Here is a 24,347-nt window from a genome sequence, read left to right on the forward strand (position 1 = left end):
ACAGTATCCCAGGCTTGAACTAACTGAGAGGAGCATTTAAAAATTGGGGCATTTCATCTATTTTTGAAACAAGACTTAGGGAAATAGGTTTTGTACCTGTAATTTGTGTATTATCTGCAGTACTTACAGTTCTCTAACTTGCATCAAACTCTAGCATTAGTGATCAGGAATAACTTTCACTTGTACATGTTTTTCTTCAATTAGTAATTCTAACAAATGGAAATCACCATATACTTATGTGGTATATTTCAAGTTGTCCTTGAAAAGAGCCTGGTCTGTTTAGATTAAATGACCATATGCATATCTAAGCGATATTTCAACATCTGGCTCTACTTTGCAAAGGCTCAGTTTTGCAAGTTATACCTGGAAGAATGCATTTGAAAACATAAGGCCTTGGGCATCTATAAGAAAACCACATCAGTGGAATCATTAAAATTTTTACTTAAGTAAACATTAGGATTGTGACAAATTGCTAACTTCCTATGAAGAATGGTAAAACTCCAGCTGAGAGCTCTGAGCTGGACGTAGAAGGGAGAGTAAAAGTAGGAACCTTCCCTAACCTCAGAGATGACTCCTGCTGCCTATATTTTAATTTGAAATATTGATGTCACCTGTTGGCTAAGAAGTTATGACTGGGTTTTGTAACTGTTGCTCTCACTGAAAGATTCCATTTCAAAATCTCTTATGTAGAGATTGTAAATCCCACCACATATGCTGGTGGTAGGAATAGCCAAGGGACATTACAAAGGTCTAACTGAAACCTACAGCACCATAAAGACTTGTCTCTATTATCAAAGAAACAAACAAATAATATAACCATAAAATGATAAGAGCTTCTGCCTGGCGTGGTGGCTCATGCCTGTAATCTGGCACTTTGAGAAGCCAAGGTGGGAGGATCACTTGAGGTCAGGAGTTCAAGACCAGCCTGGACAATATGGCGAAACCTTGTCTCTACTAAAAATACAAAAAAATTAGCTGGCGTGGTGGTGCATGCCTATAATCCCAGCTACTCAAGAGGCTGAGGTAGGAAAATCACTAGAACCCAGGAGGTGGAGGCTGCAGTGAGCTGAGTTTGTGCCACTGTGCTCTAGCCTGGGGAACAGAGTGAGACTCCATCCCAATAATAATAATAATAACAATAATAATGAGAGCTCCCCAGGAAAGCAATCGTAATATCTGGGTGTGGTGTGGTATAGACCTCTACAATCTAACTTAAACCCTGTCAAGGTAGGTAGGTAAATAATCCTGAATCTGTAACCTACCCCTTTCTAGACTACCTTTGTTACTTTGAGAATTCAGATCTATTCCAAATATCTGATTAGCTGTTTAATGAAACACTGCCCTCTGATGTCTTCACAATAGCTATTAGCACTTTCCAGGATGTTTTAATACCACCAAGATATATTTTAACTGTTTCATAATTTGAACATTGCTCCTGGTTTGGGTGCTTTGAGACATCTTTAATAAAGTGGGAGCCATGAATTTATTAGCATATTAATATTTTAGTTTGCTTAAATGTGCCATATATATTCTGAATTATATAAGGAAAACAACGACTACAGTTCTTTAAAGAAAATATCAGAACTTCTTGGAGAAATAGCTCATTCCAGGTCTGGACAGAAAATAGGCAAGTGATCTGGAACATGTCAAACCAAATACTATAAAGGTAATCAAGTTATGATCATTTCAAAAGAACCTGAGTCATCTTGAAGAAGCTCCCGCTGGCCAGAGATGGAACAAATTGCACATTAATAAGGGTAAACATTGTAATGGAGTTAATCTATCATTTTATAAGGATACTTAAAGAAATATTAGTTTATCACTGTTGGAAAACACTAGTAACTTAACTCATCACTTGCAATATGCTAAGGAAAGAGTAAGAAAGAAGTATTTTATGCCACTTTAAAAAAATTAAAAAGGGGATACCCAGGAAATGAAACAGCACATGAGAAATTTCTCCTTACAGAAAGTGTTCCAGCTAATAAATAAAGAAAAGTTGATGAAACTAGAATATCATCATTTTGAACCTCTTAATGAACTAATGATGGATTTTGGCACTTGACCACCAATGGCTATGAACATCACAAAACAGGGACACAATCAGACATCCAGTGCCTCCTGATGAAAGAATAAAAAATCACTTTTGATTGCTGTATGCCTAAAAAAAGAACCATTTTATCTGGCTGCACCACAAGTATGCAAATAGCAATATCCAGAATGTGGGCAATGTGATAAAACAAACACACACCAGTGCATAACATTTCAGTAGGAAGAAAAAGAGATGTTGATTGAGGGAGAATCAACAGATTAAAATTGACATGAAACATACATTAACCAATCACAAATTGTGGACCTTATTTAGATCCTGATTCTAAAAGGAACATTTATGAAGTAACTGGAAATTTGAACCCTAGATAATATTTGACAATTAATTTAAAAATTCTTACTAAGTTTTTAAAGTGTAATAATGACATTGTGGTTACATTTTGTTTGTTTCTTTATTTCGTTTTGAGATGGAGTCTTGCTGTGTCACCCAGGCTGCAGTACAGTGGCGCAATTTTGGTTTACTGCAACCTATGACTGCTGGGTTCAAGAAATTCTCCTGGCTCAACCTCCTGAGTAGCTGGGACTACAGGCGTGTGCCACCATGCCCAGCTAATTTTTTGTATTTTCAGTAGAGGCAGGGTTTCACCATGTTGGCCAGGCTGGTCTCAAACTCTTGACCTCATGATCCACCCTCCTCGGCCTTTCAAAGTGCTGGGATTACAGGCATGAGCTATTGCGCCTGGCTGTGATTACATTTTATAAAAATTTATTACCTTTCAGAGATATATACTAAAATACTTACAGACAAAATTATATGTCTGAGATGTGCTTCAAAATAATATGGGGTGGGGAAGTGAATAGAGTATAAATGGAGAAAGTCTGGCCATCTTTCTGTGGCCACTGGGGCTGCCCAAGGGAGTTGATTACCTATTCTGTCTTCTTTTGTGAATATTAAGTTCTTCATAAGAAAAAAAAAAGCTAGAAACAAAACCAAACCAAAGAATACAGGCCTTTCTTTTTTTATATATCCTACTCCCAATGTTTAATCAATTTAAATATCTCAAGGGAAGAAATGTATCAGAAATAACTAAAAAACTGGCATATATGTAGCATGAGCTACATTTAATATTTGCAAAAGCAGCCCATTAAAAGGAAAGTACAAAGTACAAACCTTTATTTTACTTTTTAAAATATTTACTTGCTTATTTAAAATTCACCAATATATCTATCTGTACTCATTAGCACTACTGATTATTGAATGAAAAGTCAATCTATACAACAAAGCTATATTCATGTAGTTAAGTTTAATTAAGTTCATCATTATTTTAATATAACAGAAATAAAGCAACACACAGATATGAGATATCTGTTTACTAGAGACAACCAGGTACAAAAACAAAACCAAAGTTCTTTCATCCTTGGAGTGGATAAGCTAGCTTTTAATTCAATATTACAAAATATATTTTTCACTTAAATACTCTAGGCTATTTCCACTGACTGATGTTTAAACAATCTTTAATTGTACCATCTATGCTAAAAATGATAAGGCCAATTTTCCAACATCCCAACCTGCTCTTTTTACACCTTGTTTTTCCATTTTCCATTGATAGATGCCACTTATTAATGTGTTGGTTACGTCTATGTCAATGGACTTTCAAGAGAAACATAACAAATTGGTAAAATATAAGCCCTGTCAATTAAAAGGTGAGGTGTTGACACATCAAAATACTAACTTTAAAATGCCAATATATTCATATATATCCACTGTCTTGGTTTGATCTTCTTATGATTTAGGAATTTTATCATTTCCTCTTCAAGTTTTTCATGACCCATTTGTTTTTTCTTTGAGGCTCTGAAAATGATCTTTATTGTCCCACACCTTGCAATTCACCTGTTCAAACCCAGAGATGAAGGGATCCCTCCCATCAGTCGGGCTCCGGATGGAATCAGACCATGTTTTTACTAGAGTCCTTAAGTTAGGGAGGCCTGCTTGATACACAACTAAGGATAATTGTACTTTAATTAAGGGGTATTTTTTCCCTTTGTGATTGTTTTTGCTGCAATATCAAAACATTTATGAAATGTTTATCCTCACAGATTCTGAAGTGCACTTTTTTAAGTCATTGGCTCATTTTCAATTACTGAAATAACCAAAGAAAGAACAAACAAATCCAAACAAGTACATGGAAAATACATTTTCCCCTTCTCTTATTTCTCTAGTGTACAGTTTGTTCTTGTTTACAATATTTATATCAAGATCCTCTTTCTTGCATAAAATTGATAATTAAAAGGAAAACACTTACCCAGAACACGAAGTTGAAGATAAACATAGAATATTTTATACAGCCACTCACACCTGCCATGTCGGAAAAGGATTAGGACTCCAGATGCCGTGAATTTAACTATTCGTTACAGGTTTGTCCTGCAATATGCTCTGGAGCAACTTGCCTGCAGAGATTTCTGTGCCCACAGCTTCAGAGCAGAAAGAGAAAGCAAAGAAGTAGAAGGAGGAATAAAACAGTTATTAAAGTGGATAAAAAATTAACCCACACATTTAAATACTGCAAAGGCTATCTCCAGGCGAGTATGTTCCTTTGCTTGTCATGGCTCCTGGGGCACTGGGCCAGGATATTTATGATCCTTTCTCAAAAACTGCCTCCTCTAAAGTAAACAGATATCAAGTGAAGGAAGTGGCACTGGATCAGGCGAGAGAATGGCACAGTGCTAGTAGGTTGCTGGCTTTCAGAAACCACTGCCTGACTTCCCTGCCCTCTATTTCGACTGTGGAGAAATAAGGCTGTTTTGTTCTGAGTTAAGTGGACATCGTATCTCTACTCATTTTTGCATTGCATTTTCTCAATACTACAACATTTATTCCAAATGCAGTAACATGTATTTAGGAATCTGCAAAATATCAAGGTTTAGACATAGCAACCATTTTTCCAGAATAGTAACCAGAATAGTAAAACAACCATTACATGTATCTGCCCTCCAAAACATCTAAATTTATTTCAAAACAATTTCAGAGCTGCCTTAAATGCACCACGGTTTCAGAAATTGTAGAGGGAGAGGCAGCCTCAACTATCATGATAAGACCATTTCCTTTTTATCTTTATTTCTTTATGATGTAAAAGGAAATAAATCATAAACTGGCATTGTCTGATGTTCATTTTATAACGCGTGGTCGTTTCGATAGCTTGGTTTGTTTTTAAGGTGGACGCTGTACTTTCTTTCCTCTGATATTATGTCCAGCAACAGCTCCTCTCCATCAACTCAGTTTCTGGATTCCAGGTTCTCTTGGACAAAAAAAATTCAACATGGGAAGGTGGTCATGGATCAGTGACCATAGATTTTACTATTTGTTTCTAGGGCTAATAGAAGGCAGCTGTCTCAGGTAAAGGAAAAATTATCCGACATAATCAGGGAGGTGTGGACTGCTTTGTGTAAACAGCCTGGGTCGTGTTAGTTTCCACATCCTGCCTCTCAAACGGAGTTCTTCTCCCCCTAAATAAAAAAACCCTCTACTTTAAATGGTTGAGAAAATTATTCCTTAAAATCTTTGCTAAGTTTCACACAATAAGGAAGCATGAACTCCTTACAAAGGAAAAATATTATTTCTAATTTTCACTGGCATACAATGCTTTTGAAAGAATCCCACTCTCTGAGTACAAATACAATATATTTTAATGCATTATCAACAATAATATTTACTGTTAAAGACAAAGGCCAGATTTAGGATTAATTCCAAAAACAATGACTTAATATATAAATCAACACTAAAATTGTTTGTATTCTATTTTGTTTCCTACTAGAACATGGAAATAGTTTCACAAAATTCTATTGAGATATGATTGTATAAAGAATAATCTATGGCTGAAAGAAGAAAGAATTTCACATTGAATGAAAACCAAAATAAATTTATAGTCCCAGAAATGATTATCATTTAGAGGCTAAAATGTTTTTAAAAATTACAGATTTAAATGCTGCTTTGTTGAAAAGAATGTATTGAATACCACCAAATTTTAGTTTGAAATAGATCTTTTGGTGGATGCTGAACGTCCTTAAAAGGAATCCTGTATAGTCTTTAACTAAATCACTCTTGAACTCCGTAACACAAAAATCAATGGGTGTGTGTTTACAGGAGAATGACTCTGTGTAATAGAACCCCCAGTCCAATTCAAAACCTGTATGAAACAGTTCACTTCTGGAAATTCCTATTCCTATTAATGTTATAATCACCTAACACTCTCCCAAGCCGAATTTGTATTTTGTATTCTTCTTTCTTTCTATCCAATCACTCTTAATGGTCTGTATAGCTCCTAAATTTCTGTCAAAACTATTTCTTCCGTCTCATCCTTTTTCACTGTCATTATCCAGCCCTTTATCATTTCTTACTTGAACTATGTCAATAAAGCATAGTTAATTTCCCTGACAGTCTCTCCCAACTCCTGTCTGCCTTAGCACTTTAAAACTCTTTTTGAGAAACGCTTATTGACTATGCAATTCCTCTGATGAAAAACAAATCTAAGGATATTTTCCTTTTACCTATAGGATAAATTTCAGATTCCTTAAAGTAGCACTTACAGCACATGGCAAACAAGTCCTCCATCCACTTCCCAGAACTTTCACCCTCCCCTTTCTTCCTAGGCAGCCTCCACTTCTAGGTTCCATAATTGCAGAATTATTTCCCAGGTTTAGAACACATCTTCAGATTTCATGCCTTGCTCCTTCCGCCTGGAACGTCCTTTCCCTCCTTCTCTATTGTGACACCCCTGTGGAGCCTTCCCTTCCTCATCTTCTGCCCCGACTCTGGGCAGATTTACTAGCTTTTCAGTCTTCAAGTCCATTATTATTTGAACAGACCTTTAATCTACAATTGCCACTATGTCACAGTTATTTGTCTCTCTCCCACATTTGATCCTATATGCCTGAAAAGCAGAAATCTTACCTTATTCACCTCTACCTACAGTAGCTGGCATTGGAGCTACAGAGATTTGCAATGGCAGCGAAGCTTCCCAGAAAACTCAACTAATGATTTCCTCATAAGGTTCTCTAAGGAACTACCAATATGCTACCTCTGCCTTAAAAAAATAATAATTATTAGGTAAAGAAAAACAGTTTATTAATTTCAGGGCTTGTCAGAGCCTTTAACTCCAATATTCACGGAGGTGATATATAGCAATTCTGAAATGAATATAATCTCAGAACATATTTTTGAATGAAATATTCAGGACCAGTGTTACAGAATGTACATACATACTTACAGAAGCCCTGTTCTAGACAAACTCTCAATCTTACACCTGAGAAAAGAGCAGCACAGGCAGATTGAGTAGACCAAGTTTACAAAACTGGCTAGTGACAGATCTCCTTCGAGAAACAAGATCACAGGATTATCAGATCAGTATTCTGTCTACTGGTGTCAACTACCTCTTGAGTTCTGTAGAATGAGAATACGTCATTTACTGCCTTAGATATTGAGAAATTTTCATATAACAGATATGTTAACAGTGGTGGGAGGTTGCAGGGGTTGGAGATTGTCAGTAATGAATCTTGAACCCTGTGGAAGAGTCCAGTAAGGAAAGAAATGGAGAGTGCGATATAAGAAGAAGAAATGACAAGGGAAAGAACAGGAGGAAAGTCTAAGTCAATTTAGATAAAGTTTTTATAATGTTGCCATCATGCCAATTATTACCTGCAACAAAAGCACAGAGTAAGGCAGAATAATAATTCCAATCTGATTAATCATGAAAAGTCTCCATGAGGCAGTTATCAGTGAACTAGATTTTAACAGCAGTATGGGAACCCTGGTAGGGAAGAGAGAGAGAGAGACAGAGAGAGAAAGAGAGAGATTCTTTATGCCCAAGGTGGAGGAAAGTACATAAGTAGAACTGTCAAATACCCTACAGAAAATATGAAATTTTCTCTAAGTCATCAAGCAAACCAGGCCTACATTTGGGACTTGAACCAGAAATCAAGCATAGATAGAGAGTTCATATTTTCATCTTGATGTCATCTTTTCTTCCATGATATAATATTCAAAAATTTATTCAATGGATGTATTGAATCTCTATCATATTCCAGGCACAATACTAAGTGCTGGAGACACAGCAGTTTATGAGACAAGATAAAAACTCCTGCCCTTGAGGAATCGCCACACTGCCTTCCACAATGGTTGAACTAATTTACACTCCCACCAACAGTGTACAAGTGTTCCTTTTTCTCCACATCCTCTCCAGCATCTGTTGTCTCCAGATTTTTTAATGATCGCCATTCTAACTGCATGTTCTGCACATGTACCCCAAAACCTAAAATGCAATAAAAAAAAATTCCTGCCCTCCTGGACCTTACACCATGGTAAAAAGATAACTTCTTTGCATTTTTATTTCCAACATCCTGTTACCCAATGAATTTGTCCATGGAGTAGACAGTAAAAAAACAGTTCATGGGTTGTAGAGAAAAGATTATTTTTTCTCTTGTATTTTATATTCTCCCATTATCACTGTCCTTCTATACTATTCATTCTCCGTGACATTATTAATAATCAATTCATGTTCTCAAAGGCTAATAGCAGCAAAAAAAACCATAATATTCAGATTTATCTTCCTTATGACTGTACTGAGGGCTGGATATGTAAAGACATGAGATCATACACTCTGAACAATTTGAGTGAAGAGAAGATTCTGGCGCTTTTAGCATGTTTCATTTTGAAAAACCCTGTTTCTTATTTTTGGAAAGTTGGAGTTCTCACTTAGGGGTTTTATGATCTCTTTTATAGGAGCAGAGCCTTGGCTCTTGTGCTCTAGTCCCATTCCAGCCTTCCTGAGACCAACATTCTTCTTCTGCTTTCATGTGATCCCAATGCTCTGTTTCCTACCCTGTGTGCTTATGGAGCCTGGCTCATAAAAACCCTTTTTTATCCTCACTGGGAATGCACCAGATAAGAAGCATCCGGGATGGGAAGCTTGCCTCTCCTCTCTTTGCAGGACATTTTAAAGCAACTATCTCTACTTAAGAGTATTAATTCCAGCTCAGAACTAAAGTAGGGGTTAGAATTGTCATTGTGAAGTAGCAATACCATGTTTACAGAATGGATGCCCAGTATTCAATATTCTTCCTCTTTTATAGATATTTTTATTTTAAAATATGAATGACTTGCATCTGGATATAAATTTATCATATAGGACACATAAGGAAAAATATGGAAATGTGTATGAAAGAAACAGACTTTAGATCACCCAAATATGTATGTATAAAGAAAATTGAGACAAAATGGTGCCGTGATTAAAAATGCAATTTATAATCATGGCAGATTAGAGATGCTGTGAATTCTTATTAGGCCTCACTATGACAGTTAAACTCCTTTTACTCATTCAGCAAGTAGAGAAAGAAGCCAGCTGCTGGGTGGGAACCAGGGTCAGATCCTTGGCTTGGTAGCCCTGAAGTTCCACTTTGCCAGCCTTTCCAGGGGTGATGTCCTTGGGAAAGATTCACTTTAAATGCTCTTACATTGGGAGGCCGAGGCGGGTGGATCACGAGGTCAAGAAATCGAGACCATCCTGGTCAACATGGTGAAACCCTGTCTCTACTAAAAATACAAAAAAATTAGCTGGGCACAGTGGCGCGTGCCTGTAATCCCAGCTACTCAGGGGGCCGAGGCAGGAGAATTGTCTGAACCCAGGAGGCGGAGGTTGCAGTGAGCCGAGATCGTGCCTCCAGCCTGGGTAACAAGAGCAAAACTCCCTCTCAATAAATAAATAAATAAACAAACAAACAAACAAATAAATAAATAAATGCTCTTACAGAAGCCAGAATGTCAATCTCCTAGTTTATCATGAGAAATGCACTCATCAAACTATCCATCCAGCATAAGACAGTAGCTGATCAGAAAACTCTCTGCCTAGAATAAAAAAAAAAAAAAGCAGCATAGAAGCCAGAGCATACACAGATGGTGTCTTGGGGGATACATTTGGTAAAGGAAACGGTGTTGCCAAGATTTGATATGCTGACCAAGTCTAGAACCATCCCAGAGATCCAACAGCCAAACCTTCCAGAAGTGTTCAGTGGTCTTAGCATCCTCTCCCTAACATTGCTGTTATCACCACCAAATACTTTCTCCTTGAGGTTGCCTTCTCTGTACTCCATTCAGCCCCTGCTCCCTCTGTGGTAACATCTATCTCCAGATAAGGGGCCATGATAATTGACTAGGTTTTCATTTACCAGACTCTAAATACAATTCAGTCCTGCTTCCAAGGTCACATTTTAATTGCAGTTTAGATACTTGTAAAATTCTTCACTTATACAAGATTGATCACTTGGTCCATTCTTATAGATTTTACTAGTTGACTTGCCAGAGGTTGATCTTATTTTTCTTCTCTCTAAATGAGGACTTGTGCCAATGCACAGGCTACAATACTCAACAAGAAAATAAAGAATACAAAGCAGGGCTTTGTAATTACCGGGTCAGGATCATTGAACAGCCCATTTTTGTGCCGAATTATTTGCCTGGTTGTTTGCACTTTGAGTTTAAAGTTTAAATGTCAACCCGATTTTCTCTGAGTTCTCTCTGAATCAGTCCTTTGTTTGCTAAGTTCACAAGGTACACATTAACTATTGAACATGATTAGGTTCTACGTTAACAGTGATTAAGAGGTACAAAAATGAGTGGAGGCCACCAATGCAGAAGAAAAAAAAGAAAACAAATAGAATAGGCTGGCAATATTAAACTCTTGTATGGGACACCAGCTTCTCAAACCGCAAGAGCCAACAAAATGTTACAATGAATTTAACACAGCCTTATCCCATGACTGGTCAGAAATAAACATAGACGTTTTGCTCAAAATGCTAATTAGGATCTCCCAAGTGACTAATTCCAAATTACAAAGATTTATTCAACCTCACACAATGGGAATATGTTGCATGGCTATTCGGGTTCCCAGGGAAAAATAAAATAACAGGAAGTCATTGTAAAATGTCATTTATGAGGAAATCCCAAACCTCCATTTCACACCTTTGTAAGAAGCAACAAAATGTATCCCAAATAAGCTCGGGTAGAAAATAACTCGATTTCTGTTTTAAGAAATTTCTTTGTAACCACAGAGAGAGATAGTTTAGGTTTTTCTTGAGTACTTGAAAGACCTGATTTGCCCTTAATGTGAGAAGAAAACAAAAGAAAGGGGTAGCCCAGGAAACCTATAGCTGAATGCCTGAACCATTGTTCCCAAAAAGAGATAGTAATGGCCTGACTCCATTTTCCTCACTGTTGTCCCAGGTGAATGGACCATCCCAATTTTAATCATATCAGATAAAAGTGCGCGTCTTTAAAAATACAATATCCAAATGCAGTCTTTCCAGAATTCAAGGATGGAATACACCACCTCCTAGAATGTTCTTTTGGTTTCCTTCTCCATTTAGAATCAGGCATTAAAGCATACTTCCTTTGCTTTCCTATTAATTGTTTACTTATTAATACCCTGGTTGATTCAGAAATGGCCTCACCTATGTAGGCCAAATATGTGAGAAAGTCAGATTTTTTTTTCTTTTTTTTTTTGTTTGGCCGCCCTTGAGGGTCATTCAAGTGCCCTTGGGTCAAACAAAGGCCAGAGATTGTTTTGCTTTACACAGAGTCACATTGTTCTCTAATTTTATGTACAGGAATCATTCAACCTTCAGAAACTATTCCAAAGGAGACCTTATTGGTCTGGAGGGTTTTCTTAATTATGGAAAGGACCCAAAATCTTTCTGCATGCTAATTTATTTGTATCATATTTCTACTTGGTGCTTCAGAGAGCCAGGGAATTCCTGTAAGTGCTCTGCTCTCTTTCCTCCTCACTCTTCATGCTTTCTTGAATACATGAGTGTGAAGAAGTAGTGTTAAGCCAGAAAGACTGGCCTAGCCAAGAACCCTCAAGAAGGAATGTGCAAATCTGGGAACACATTCCAGAATTTCTTGCTACCAGCACAGAGCCTGATGTATAAGAAGTATCAGCCAGAAATTTCAAGTTTCTCAAGAATCACTGTATTCTCAGCCAATCCCCTAAGGAGCTCTCTGAGAAGGAAATAGTTCATAAAGCAATTCTCTGTTCAGTAAAAGATTATGTCACTCCCTAGCTTTCAACCCTCTAATGGATTCCCATCACAATTAGAATAAAATCAAAAGCCACATAAAATGGGCCCTTAGCTGCCTCACCAACCTCATTTTGCCCGCTCTCTCCCTTACTCATGCTGCTGCAGCCAGAGTAGACTCCTTGCTGCTCCTTGGACTTGCCAAGTGTATTCCTAACTCAGGGGCTTCCCATTTCCTCTGCCTTCTCCACCGAATCCTCTTCATCTGAAGAGCTACATAGTTCATCCTCCCCATTGTATTTCATATCTGTTTTTCTGTTGTTTTCTTTCCTGCTTCATTTCTGGATGTCCACAAACTGGGCACCTTTCGTGTTGTTCACTCCCATATCCCCAAGGCTTGGAATATAGTCAGTTCTTAATAAATATATCTTGAATGAATAACTGAATAACAAGTTATCTAAATATACTAATTCATTTTTAAATAACAATAGAGAGTCCCTGTTTGTATTCCATTACATTCCTACTTCCTAGCAGAATGACTGGCAAACTGTAATCACCACTGCGTGCTGGGAGATAACATTGGCCAAGACTCAGTTATTGTTAAAGGCATATACTCCTAAATTAGGTTTTCAATCTTGTCTACCTGTTAAGTAGGTTGCAGTTCGTCCACAAGGATTCAAATACAGATGTATGGATTTCTTCTCAGGCCATATCTAGTTCACTTTCACATTACCACAGAGAAGTTATTTAGAAGCTAAGTACTAGATAAAATTAACTAAGGAGAAGGCATGGATAGATAACACCAGAACCCTGACCCTATCCCTGGAGCATACCAATATTTAAATTTGAAGAAAGGGGGAATAAATACGTATCACTGAAAAGCAGTTAAGAGGAAAACCAGCAGGGTAGTGTCCAGGAAATCAGAAAAAGAAAGTGTCTCAGAAAGAGTGGGGCAGCTTCCAAGTGCTGCTGAGAAGTCTAGTAAGATGAGAACTCCCAATCCCCACTGCCAAAGGGAGCATGGGATTGCTGCTGTCTTTGAGAGGAAACCATCCTTAGTTACACATTGGAGACAGAGCACAAATGGAAAAGACTGAAGAAGGAATGAGAGGTATGAAAGTGAAATTATTTATTTTAGACAATTATTTCAAGTTTTGTTGTAAAGGAAAGCACTTGATAAATGGAAACTAGGATACCATGAGTTTATACAGTTCGACCGTCCACTGGGAATTTCAGAGGGATGTGAAAATTTGTTCCCGTATAAAGTAAATTGAAGAGTTTCTTACCATATGGACAATTAATATTACAATATTGTTCATGTAGAATTAAACTCTTCATTAATTATATCAAAGCCTGTAGGAAACATGAATGCAGATCACAACTAAGTTAACTGCAATATACAATAGAAAAATAGAAATAAAAGGTTTCTTGGATAATAATTTACTATAGGCTCTCAGATGAATCTCTCTCAAAACCTATAGTAACTAGGAATTGTACTCTACATAATAGATAGTAGTAAGGAACATTATGTATCAATTGAATTAATAAACCCAATCAAACATTAAAAGTATTACATGAGAAATCAAGGAAAACCTATAATGAGAATTTTAATAGCTATATTATGCAACACTCCAGAGTCTCAGGCAACTTAGAAAAATATACACATAGTTACAATGGTTACCAGAGGCTGGGAAGGGGATTGGGGGTTTGCAGGGAGAGGTAGTGATGGTTAATGGATAAATAAAAACCAGAAAGAATGAATAAGACCTATTATTTGATAGCACTACAGGGAAACTATCATCAATAATAATAGTACATTTTAAAGTAACTGAAAGAATGCTATTAGATTATTTATAACTCAAAGGGTAAATGCTTGAGGGGGATGGATTAAAAAATACACAAACAAGAAAATTTAAGGTGAAGGAATAGATGGGGACTAGGTGGAGACAAGACTTCTCATTGTATATGTTTTTATTTCCTTTTGATTTTGAAGTATGCAAATGTATTAATTATCAAGAAAATTAAATTTTTGAAAGCACAGTGATTTCATCTAAAGCTAAAGAGATAGATAACTGACCAGGTCTCAGCATTTAGGCTGGGGTGGTGTTTTAGGTCTGCTAGGGGTCATATAAAATGGAAAACAGCACGACAGAAGCTCTATGTTGGTCGGGTGGAAGCAAAGCCTAAATAAATAAAGGGAAAGCCAGTGACCAGGGGCCAAATCTAACATTTCAGAGAACTTTCAGGATGGGGAAATTGAGCATAATTATTACGATGTGATACAAGCAGGCAGATACATATTCAAGAACACTCTTCTATGAGCACCCATTCTAGGACAGGGGTTTTATTTGTTTTATGCTTTGATTTTTTATTTCAAATATTTCTGAGTAAAAAGGCCAATTTGGTACATGTTAGACTATTATCCAGAAAGAAAAAGATCTGGAAAAAAAGAGTCGCTTCTGCTGAAGCTAGAAGCTAGTGTGAACAGCAAAGGGAGAGGGTTCGTTCCTCTTAAAGATCCTCCAGGTTTCAGCCCCAGCATTTTTCTGTCTTTCCTGAGGTTTAACAGCCAGACACAAGCAGTACTTTGAATGTGGGTGGTCCCTCAATTCCCACTGGGGTAGGTAACTGTTCTCAATTTTGATACTGTTTTGCCCAGTGTTTTGTTGTCCTTCCTAGTGAGTCACTTTTTCCTCTGTTTAATTTATGTGCCATACTGGTATCTTCACATGTCTCAGGACTTCAAACCCAAGGCTATCAAATTAGACTGATTTGTTTCTCCAAATAACCCAGCATCACCTTCTATCTTTACTATTTTTTTGTAATTAATAGACTTCAGTTTTTAGAGCAGTTGCAGGTTTACAGGAAAATTGGGCAGAAAGAGAGTTCCCATATATTATCTCTCCAACCTCCCACACAGTTTCCCCAGTTATTATCATCTTGAATTACTGTGGTATACTTGTTATTATTAATGAGCTAATATTGATATATTAGAGCTAAATAAAGTTTACTTTGAAGTTCATTCTTTTTGTTTCATTCTATGGATACTGACAGCTGTGTAAGACACCCACCTTGCAGCATGATACAGAGAGGTTTCATTGACCTAAAAATCTCCTATGCTCTCTCCTTCCACTCCCAACCTCCTCCACCCTCAGCAACCACTGATCTTTTTTTTTTGTCTCCATAGTATTGCCTTTATTATTATTATTATTATTGAAACAGAGTTTTGCCCTGTCACCCAGGCTGGAGTGCAATGGTGCAATCTTGGCTCACTGCAACCTCTGCCTCCTGAGTTCAAACGATTCTCCTGCCTCACGCTCCCAAGTAGCTGAGACTACAGGCAACCACCACCACGCCTGACTAATTTCTGTATTTTTAGTAGAGACAGGGTTTCACCATGTTGGCCAGGCTGGTCTCAAACTCCTGACCTTGTGATCCACCCTCCTCTGCCTCGAAACGTTTCTGGATTACAGGCATGAGCCACCTAGCCCATAGTATTGCCTTTTACAAAATGTCATACAATTGGAATCACACAGTGTGTAGCATTTTCAGATTGCCTTCTTTCCCTTAGTAATGTGCCTTTAAGTTTCCTCCATGTGTTCTTGTAGCTCAGCAATTTGTTTTTAATGCTGATTAATATCTCATTGTATAAATGTACTGTAGTGGCCAGGTGCAGTGGCACTCCTGTAATCCCTGCACTTTGGGAGGTCGAGGTGGGCAGATCACTTGAGGTTGGGAGTTTGAGACTAGCCCGACCAAGATGGAGAAACCCTATCTCTACTAAAATTACAAAAAATTAGCTGGGCGTGGTGGTGCACCCCTGTAGTCCCAGCTACTCAGGAGGCTGAGGCAGGAGAATCACTTGAACCCAGGAGGCAGAGGTTGCAGTGAGTTGAGATCATGCAATTGCATTACACCATGGGCAATAAGAGCAAGACTCCATTTGAAAAGAAAAAAATAGTTTGTTTATCCAGTCCCATATTGAAGGACATATTGGGTGTTTCCCAGTTTTGGCCACTATGAACAAAGTTGCTATAAACAGTCATGTGAAGGTTTTTATACAGTCATAGTTTTTAACACATTTAGGTAAATAACAAATAACACAATTGCTGGATTGTATGTTAAGAGCATGTTTAGTTTTGTAAGAAACTATCAAACCATCTTCCAAAGTGGTTGTACATTTTCACATGCCTACGGGCAATAAGTAGGAGTTCTTAATGATCCGCATCCTTATCAGCACTTGGTACTGTCAGTGTTTTTTATTTTAACCATTCTAGTATTTCCCTGTTGTTTTAACTTGCAATTCCCCACTATGATGTTGAACGCCTTTTCATAGGTTTACTTGCTATCTGTATATCTTCTTTTGTGAGGTCTTTATAAATCTTTTGGCCAGTTTTTAATTGGATTGTTTGTTTTATTATTTCTCAGTTTCAAGAGTTCTTTGTATATTTTGGAGGCCAGTCTTTTGCCAGATAGGTGTTTTACAAGTATTTTCTCCTCCTATGGCTGGTCTTTTTATTCTCTTTATCAAGTTTGTTTTTATTGAGACAAACATCATCCTATGTGAAATGGAGGCCCAAAAACTGTTATTGTTTTTTTTAACTAGTTTATTTTCCCACTTTACTGACACATGTTGTCACTTCTGGAGCAACTTTAGCCTTGTATACACCACTAATACCTTACTGTGCCTTACTGAATTTTTACAATCACTGCTTCCTTGAACTTTAAGATTTCAGTCTGTTGCAAACTGTGAAAGCTCTAAGGTTTTATCCTACTTGCAGACTAACAAGTTAACCTCCCATAGTTTGATGGTTGCTGTCAAAAGACATGAAACTCACTGGTAAGACACAAATGACCTTATAATTCATGGCAAGGCTAGTTTTACAAGCTTCATGTTTGTCTGGGTTCTCTGTTCCCCAAGTCCCATGGAGAGATGCCCAGAAGCCCAAGTGGATGGTGAGTATGCAGTAAATTTGTATCACATAGAAGGACCCTGAGCTTAGAAAACTCTAAATCTTTTAAAGCGGGACCTTTTCTTCTCCTATACAGGAGACACTATTTTTATCTTCCAGGACTGTTTGCTATATAAACATTCTTGAAAAGGTAGTGTGGAACAAAATTTGTCAACCCCTCTGCTCAGAGGATATGTAGAAATGTGAGAGACCCATGGAGAATTTTCTTCCAAAATAATCTTTCATCTCTCCAGGTCATGGTGAATTGCCACAATAAGTACTGTATTTTTAAAAAGCTCCTTATACTTAGAAAAAATATATGTAATTGTTCTCTATTACCTAAACAAAATATCACCTCCTTAGCAGAGCATCAAGACCTTTAAATATCTGTCTCCCAAATAACCTTTATAATCTTAATTCTAAAGCTTCCCATCATGTATTATTCATACCAACCAATACAAATCTTTTTGCCCTTTTTCTTGTTTAGCTCTATATTTCATTCCTTTCAGCCTCTCTGTCTCAAATGCTATGCCCATATCAACAAATTCATTGATACAATCAGACCTATTTGTTCAGGCATTAAATCAAATGATACCTCTCACATGCAACATTTTTAAAATGAATCCTTTCCTTCTCCAAAACTCTTCTAGCACTTTTTCCCCATAACTCAATTTAAGTACTCTCTATAAAATTGTCTGTTTACATTTTCTCTTTATTAGTGTGTAAAAAACTAGGGCCTATATCTCAATTTTGTGTTTCTTACACTAAGCAAGGACTATGTCTAGCAAATATGAAGTGAATGAAAGAATATATAAATATTATGATTTTTGCATTTTCCTCAGGAATTTCTAGAGAGAGAAGATGGTAAAATTTTAATAAACAACCATCTTTTATCAATAAAACAATTGTTTCTCAACTCTCCAACCTTTTTCGTCACTATAATAATCAGAGATTTTTTTAGACCTTCCTGGTATTTGATACAACCCAGTGCTTCCTTTTATTAAACCTGCTGTAATATTTTAACCTAATATGAAAGTAGAAAAGCAAAATCAAAACCTGCATTCTGACTTTTCAACATCCCTCTTTTCATCCCTTTTATCTCAACTAAAATCCTTCCTCAACTTTCCTGTTTGACATCCTTTGAGTGCTTTCACGTAAGTATTGCTTGTCATTAAGCCACCTTGCACAACCCACCCCTCTCAAGAGGGCAGGTTTCAATTAAGCTAACAGACAGCAGAGTGATAACAGTGTCCACTGAGATAAGAATAACACAATGTTTTCAAGAATGAACGGTTCACAACTTTTTTCCAGAAACTAACAAGCAAGGCAGCTCAGCTTGCAGGAAGACAAGATGGCTCCATCACAGAGACTGTGAGGTGAAGGAGCAAAACAAAGGTGATAACTAGCTATCCAAAGAGAGATGCAAACCAAAGGCTTTTGGCAAAAGTATGGGCTTTATCTTCACAAAGTTCTGGGTTTTAAAGTATTTGCTTTTTACCAGCTCAGCAAATATTTTGTCTATTCAACAAATACCTTTTAAATTCCTAATAAGACAATAGTCAACAGAGCAAAAGCAATCTCAGTCCTGGTAGATTTTGCAGTCTAGCAGGGCATAAATGGAAAGCAAATAAACAAGCAAATCAATTTATATTTACAAGTCAAGGTAAGTGCCATAAAGGAAAAGCACAACGTGACAGGAAAGTTGATATCTGTAAGAACCTACTTAGATTGCATGGTCTAGAAAACCTCCTGTTGGGAGGTAGTTTTACTGGATAAGAAAAATAAGCCAGTCATGCAAAAAGAGTGGAGGGGCAGGGAGGAGGAGTGAACAATTAATCAGGGAAAGCAAAAGTATTTTACCTTATCTGCAAAATGGGTGTTCTTATGAGAGTTTACATATAAAGGGTTTGGCAGAGTTCTGATGCATTGTAAATGCTCAGTAAGTGACGGTTCTTGTTATTGCTATGGCTGTTGACCTTATATGCTTTTTAACCAGCCTTTAAAAGCCTACAGATCACTGAACACTAATAGACACTTAAATAATAAGCATCAGCAGTTACATCTTTAAAGAAGAGGGAAATAGGTAGAACATTATATACAACATAGAGAAAATCTCATAAAAAACTCAGCATCTTTGCTAATGTATGTCCTGATAATTAGGAATTTTACATTTGTTCTGTGAAGCAAGTAAAAATGTAATCAACATGTAAGCAAGCAGAATGTTTAATTTAATGAAGGAAACGTGTTGTTTTGAGCAGCTTTAACCATATACATTTGTATACAATTAATGGGTTGATTACAAACGACAAGTTTTCTCATTAAAGCAAGGCAAGATCTTATTCTGTAACACTTGAACTTTGCAAATTTGCATTTCTTGAAAAAGTCTGCCATAAATAAATAATGCCACTAACTTAGACTGATTCTTTTCTTCAGTTAGTCCAAATTAGAGTTTTTTTGTGTGGCCAGTCCTCAATTTATGTGCTTACCTTTAGTAGATTTTTATAATTTATACTTTGTAATTTTCAAGAAGGTAATGGATCCAATTAATGTGGACTTTTTATGGTTAAATGTCCTTTGTAATAGTTATAATTTGATAAAGATTGAAAAGCTGTTCAAGATATAATTTTCCTTCCTTTATTATTCTGCCAAATCTTCTTTTCCATAATCCTTAAGACTATTCCTACATCTCTGATTCCATATGCGCAGAGCTCCATAAGGGCCCCATATGATTCTCTACATACTTAAAAGACTTTTGTCTTTGTTGTCTGCCTCATGGGAGGGGACGAGTTGTTAGAAAAGTTGTGCAAGTTTTAGCACAAAGACCTAGAAACCAGCCTCCCATTAGACAAAAAGTCCCAAACTTAGCCTGAAATGACTAATGTGTTTTATTAATTTTGAATGATAACCTTGATGTCTCTTAGAAAGGATGGTTTCAGATTACATCTAGAGTGTGACCCTTACAGTTTATCATATAAAATATTTTGAAATGTATAAAATCATCATAAGTGTTGAGCAATGTTAAATGATTAATTTTAAAAATAAAGATAATATGAATCTCATACAAATGTCAAGTGAATTTGTATTAAATATTTTATTTGTTATTACTAATGAATTAGTAAGAGGCTACAAGCAATTCAAAGGAGAAGTCAAAGAAAAACAATTTGTGGGTCACGATTATCAAATGGAGGCAAAATTCTTGCCACTTCCAGAATAAAGAAGAAAGGGAACTGAAACTCTACTGGGCTGAATCTAGTTGAATGTCCAAAACAACAATTATTATTCATTACTATCAATTATCTACGGTTTACAGCTTGTAAAATATCTCAAAGTCAATGAAAGCATAGAGCTTCCATAAAATCAGAATCAGATAACCTAGAAGAGATTGTTCTAACCAATCCAATTTTCCACTGACGCACAAAATTTTCCCTATTACACAAATAGTACATATACTTTCCACTGTTATTACCAAACTCATTCGTCCACAAATATATACTAACATGTTCCTGTATGCAACACAGAAGGCTAGTCTCTGGGGACACAGAAGTGAATCATACATAATCCCTGTCCTTGGAAAGCCTAAAACACTACAAGGAGAGACATATGTAAAAAAATGAGGGTTAAAAGTGTCAGAGGAGTTATAATAAAGGTTTATAGAGAACAAAAGAGTAAAAGGAACAATGAATAACCTTCGGTAAGTGCTTTTATGCCTGTCCTTATAAATGCTTCTTATACGATTGTTTCCTTTAAACCTCATAGCTCCACATTCTAAGTTCAATTACAAACCCGTTTTACAGATGAGGAATCTGAGGCACAAAAAAAATTAAAGAAACACATCCAAGATTCCACATATCCTACATGGCAGAGCCAGAATTTAGGCCTAAGTCTGATTCCAGAGCCCATACTCCAATCTCTGGACTTTGCTATCTTCCCACAAAAGATAGAGTCCTTAATTTTACCTTGGGTGAGGGGTGAGGGTGGGAAACTGGAGGAGAAAGCTAAGATGAATTTTAAAAGAGGACTGCTGTACATCTGCAGGTTGGAGCAGGCGCTTTCCAGAGAGCCACATGGGCCAACATACCAAAATCCGCATTGCTAGGAAGACAACAGGACACAGAGCACCTCTCAGGCCAAACTAAAAGTGTTTATATCTTTGATGAATGAAAAACTGACAAAGAAGTTAAAGCTGGAGAAAACCATGATCCATTTTGCTTTTTAAAAAGAACTACAGTTTGGTTGTTTTTTTCTCTCCCAAGATGGAGGATGAGAGGCATTGTTAGTACCTCTCTCCCATTTGCAAAGACAAAATAGATTATAGAGATTCACACTGTGAGCTTTTTTTTTTTTTCCCAAGAAGCAACAGAGTAACTTAACAGGAATACTGAAAGAAACCACAGATGCTTTGAAACAAGCTGCAGGCTGCAGCCTGCACTGTGAGCCAGGCTGAAAACTGTGTCTCCAGCATGTACAGGGGGAAATCTGCTTCTGGGATATACCCTTCCACCAGGGAACCTGGCAATCCAGGCCATGGAGAAGGCCCTCCTCCTACCCAGCAGGGGAGCTGATCTAGTGAGCAGTGGGGAAGGAGCTGCATCTGGACGTGCTTGGCGTGGCCTCTCATCCTCCAGTGGGGACTGAGGGAAGCCATTCCTGATCCTTCATCACAGGGGACCTCCCAGAAGTCTGCCACCTGACTTAGGCTGTCACAGGTTGAGAGAAGCTCCCAGGTGAGAATGTCAAGTAAGGACAAACTCCTTTGCCAGAACCAAGGGGCAGATGGGAAGTGTGCTACAGCAACAAGCGCAGGAGCCGGCCGACTGCGAGGGGTGTGACCTAAAGCCCCAGTTGCTGTCTTCCTGGCAAAGGCTCATGGCTTATGGCTCAGTTTCGAGTTCTGAGCACAGACTGTCTGGAACCATCTAGCTAGCTGTTGCTAGTGGAACACTGCAGCTATGACACCTCCCGTGCCAAGTGTGTGGGAGTTGGAAGGGGCTTACTGCTGCCTTCTACTCCCTACTCTCTATGAGTACTCTGCTGTAAGGAGGAGGTAGCTGCCCTCCTCCTGGAACATTAAGCCAGCCCTGCCATCTCCACTGGGACTGCTGCTTGCCTTACGCGTGGAGAGCCAGAGCAAAGACTTGCTGGACCCAGCCCTTACATGGCTTTGAACCTCCACCTAGCCTAGTAGCTTAACACAAAAGATGGAAATTTGGGGGAGCTCGATGGTCCCACCCATTGCTTGAGAAACCAGAGTACCTCCCCTGGGTAAGCACCAGCCCCACTGATACCGCCATAGCTGGTGCTCTTTTGCAAGTGCCATCTCCTGGCTGGAGGACAACCAACACAGTCCATCACAGTCCATCACAGCATCTGCAGCTAGAATAACATAGTATCCAGGAAGAAGAAAACTTGTGCATATCCTTGGCTATCGTAATTGCCTGCATCATTCTGGTTTACCAGAAGGTCCTGAGTCTGTCAACATGCCCAGCTCATTACTACAACTGGCCTTGGAGAAAGCCAACATATGAAGGCTATTTATAACCAAAGACTCTCACATAGTCTATGTCACTCTCCTGCCACACCCAGAAGAGATGAAGCTGACACCCACTGCCAGGTATTCCCGAGCACCAGACTCAAGTAGAACAGACCCACTGAGTGGCTAGACCCAGAGGAGGAGCAGCATTCACAATAATCTGGTTTTCAGGGACTCCTACTCTCAGGGGGAGAGGGAGTGTACCACATTAAGGGGGTGCCACATGGAGCAAATGAATCCAGATAGCAGGCTTTGAGTAACAGAAATTTCCATCTGATGGAATGTCTTTCATACAGGCAAAGATGCAGTGCTGAGCTTAACAGGGAAAATCTGTGGCTCAGCTTCAACAGCCAGGCAGCCCTGGTGCTCATGGAGGCCCTTAGAGAAGACTTCTTTCCCCCACTCATCCACCACTCCACACTTCAGGGCCCTGGCATTGGTGTACCTATAGACTGCCTTTCTGGAACACTTCAGGGTGAGTGAATCTCCACAGAAGGAATGCCCCCCAGGTTCAGGCTTGCACAAGAGATAGAGTCATGATCCCTCCCTTCATGGAGCATCAACATTTTTGCAGATGAAAAAGGTATGTTTCTGATCTGAATACCCAGAACACTGGGTCAGGAGTATGAATGGGAGGTGAATGACTTTCTAGCAGGCCTGGAAGGGGTGCTGAGGTGGTGCCCTCCCTTTCCCATGAAAGACATCTGTGCATTTCACTGATAGCTCCCCAGCCACCTCTATTAAGGCTGGGCCATCTAACAACCACTGGGTATTGCATTTACCCACCTGCTTTAGCTACAACTGGTTTTTACCCATAGACATCTCCCCTACTGGCCTGAAGCCTGAACTGTTCAACCAAGTAAGTAAAATACTAAGGAAAAAGAAATCAATAAATAAATGTACACCACTAGGGAAGAAGATAAGAACCAAGAGACCTCTGCAATTCCAACCCCGTGGGAGACAGTGAACATGCTCACACACCTAACACATTGCTACTGTCACCAGCATCTGAGAAAGGCATCATACAAAGACTTTCTATAACCAAGGAACTCATACAGAATTTTTTCCCCTGTAAGCCCCAAGAGCCACATTAGGCTACAATAAATTATAAACATTAAGGTCAATTCTCAATGTGGGGGGGTGGACAATGAAAAAGCTACAGTCAAATCAAAAATAAAATCAGGAATAATTAAAAATCATCTACCCAAGTGAGAAGGAGTCAGAAAAATAATTCTGGTAGGAGACAGATTATCCAACAAGTCAATGAAGAAACACTAGAGGTAAACTAAACTGTAGCAAACAGACCTAATCAATATTTACAGAACATTCTACCCAAGATCTGCAGAACATAATTTCTTCTCATTGGCATATGGAACATTCTGTAAGACAGATCATACACACTAGGACTCAAAGCAAGTCTCAATACATTTTAAAAAATTGAAGTCATATTAAGTATCTTCTAAGACCACAATGGAATAAAACTAGAAATCAACACCAAAAGGAACCCTCAAAACAATACAAATACATGAAATTAAACAATCTGCTCCTGATTGATTTTAGGGTTAACAGTGAAATCAAGATTGAAATTGAAAAATTCTTCTAAATAAATGATAATGTGACACAAGTTATCAAAACCTCTGGGGTACAACAAAAGCAATGCCAAGAGGAAAGTTTATAGTGCTAAGTACCTACATGAAAAAATTCAAAAGATCACAAATTCACAACCTAATGTCATGCCTCAAGGAACTAGAGAAACA

The 24,347-nt window shown here is 37.9% G+C and overlaps 1 protein-coding gene and 1 long non-coding RNA gene across 2 annotated transcripts in view; both read right to left on the bottom strand.

The window, feature by feature from the left end:
* TSPAN8 (tetraspanin 8) overlaps positions 1-4,540 on the bottom strand; it is a 30,412-nt gene extending 25,872 nt beyond the window's left edge. Inside the window, exon 1 of the mRNA XM_002752785.7 lies at positions 4,350-4,540. Within this exon, the coding sequence (XP_002752831.1) occupies positions 4,350-4,409 (60 nt within the window). The 5' untranslated portion in view covers positions 4,410-4,540. The remainder of the gene's footprint in view (positions 1-4,349) is intronic.
* LOC118144265 (uncharacterized) overlaps positions 4,418-24,347 on the bottom strand; it is a 437,346-nt gene continuing 417,416 nt past the window's right edge. Inside the window, exon 4 of the long non-coding RNA XR_013521932.1 lies at positions 4,418-4,518. This is a non-coding gene — a long non-coding RNA (uncharacterized LOC118144265). The remainder of the gene's footprint in view (positions 4,519-24,347) is intronic.

This window comes from Callithrix jacchus, chromosome 9 (genome assembly GCF_049354715.1).
Source record: "Callithrix jacchus isolate 240 chromosome 9, calJac240_pri, whole genome shotgun sequence".
NCBI lineage: Eukaryota > Metazoa > Chordata > Mammalia > Primates > Cebidae > Callithrix > Callithrix jacchus.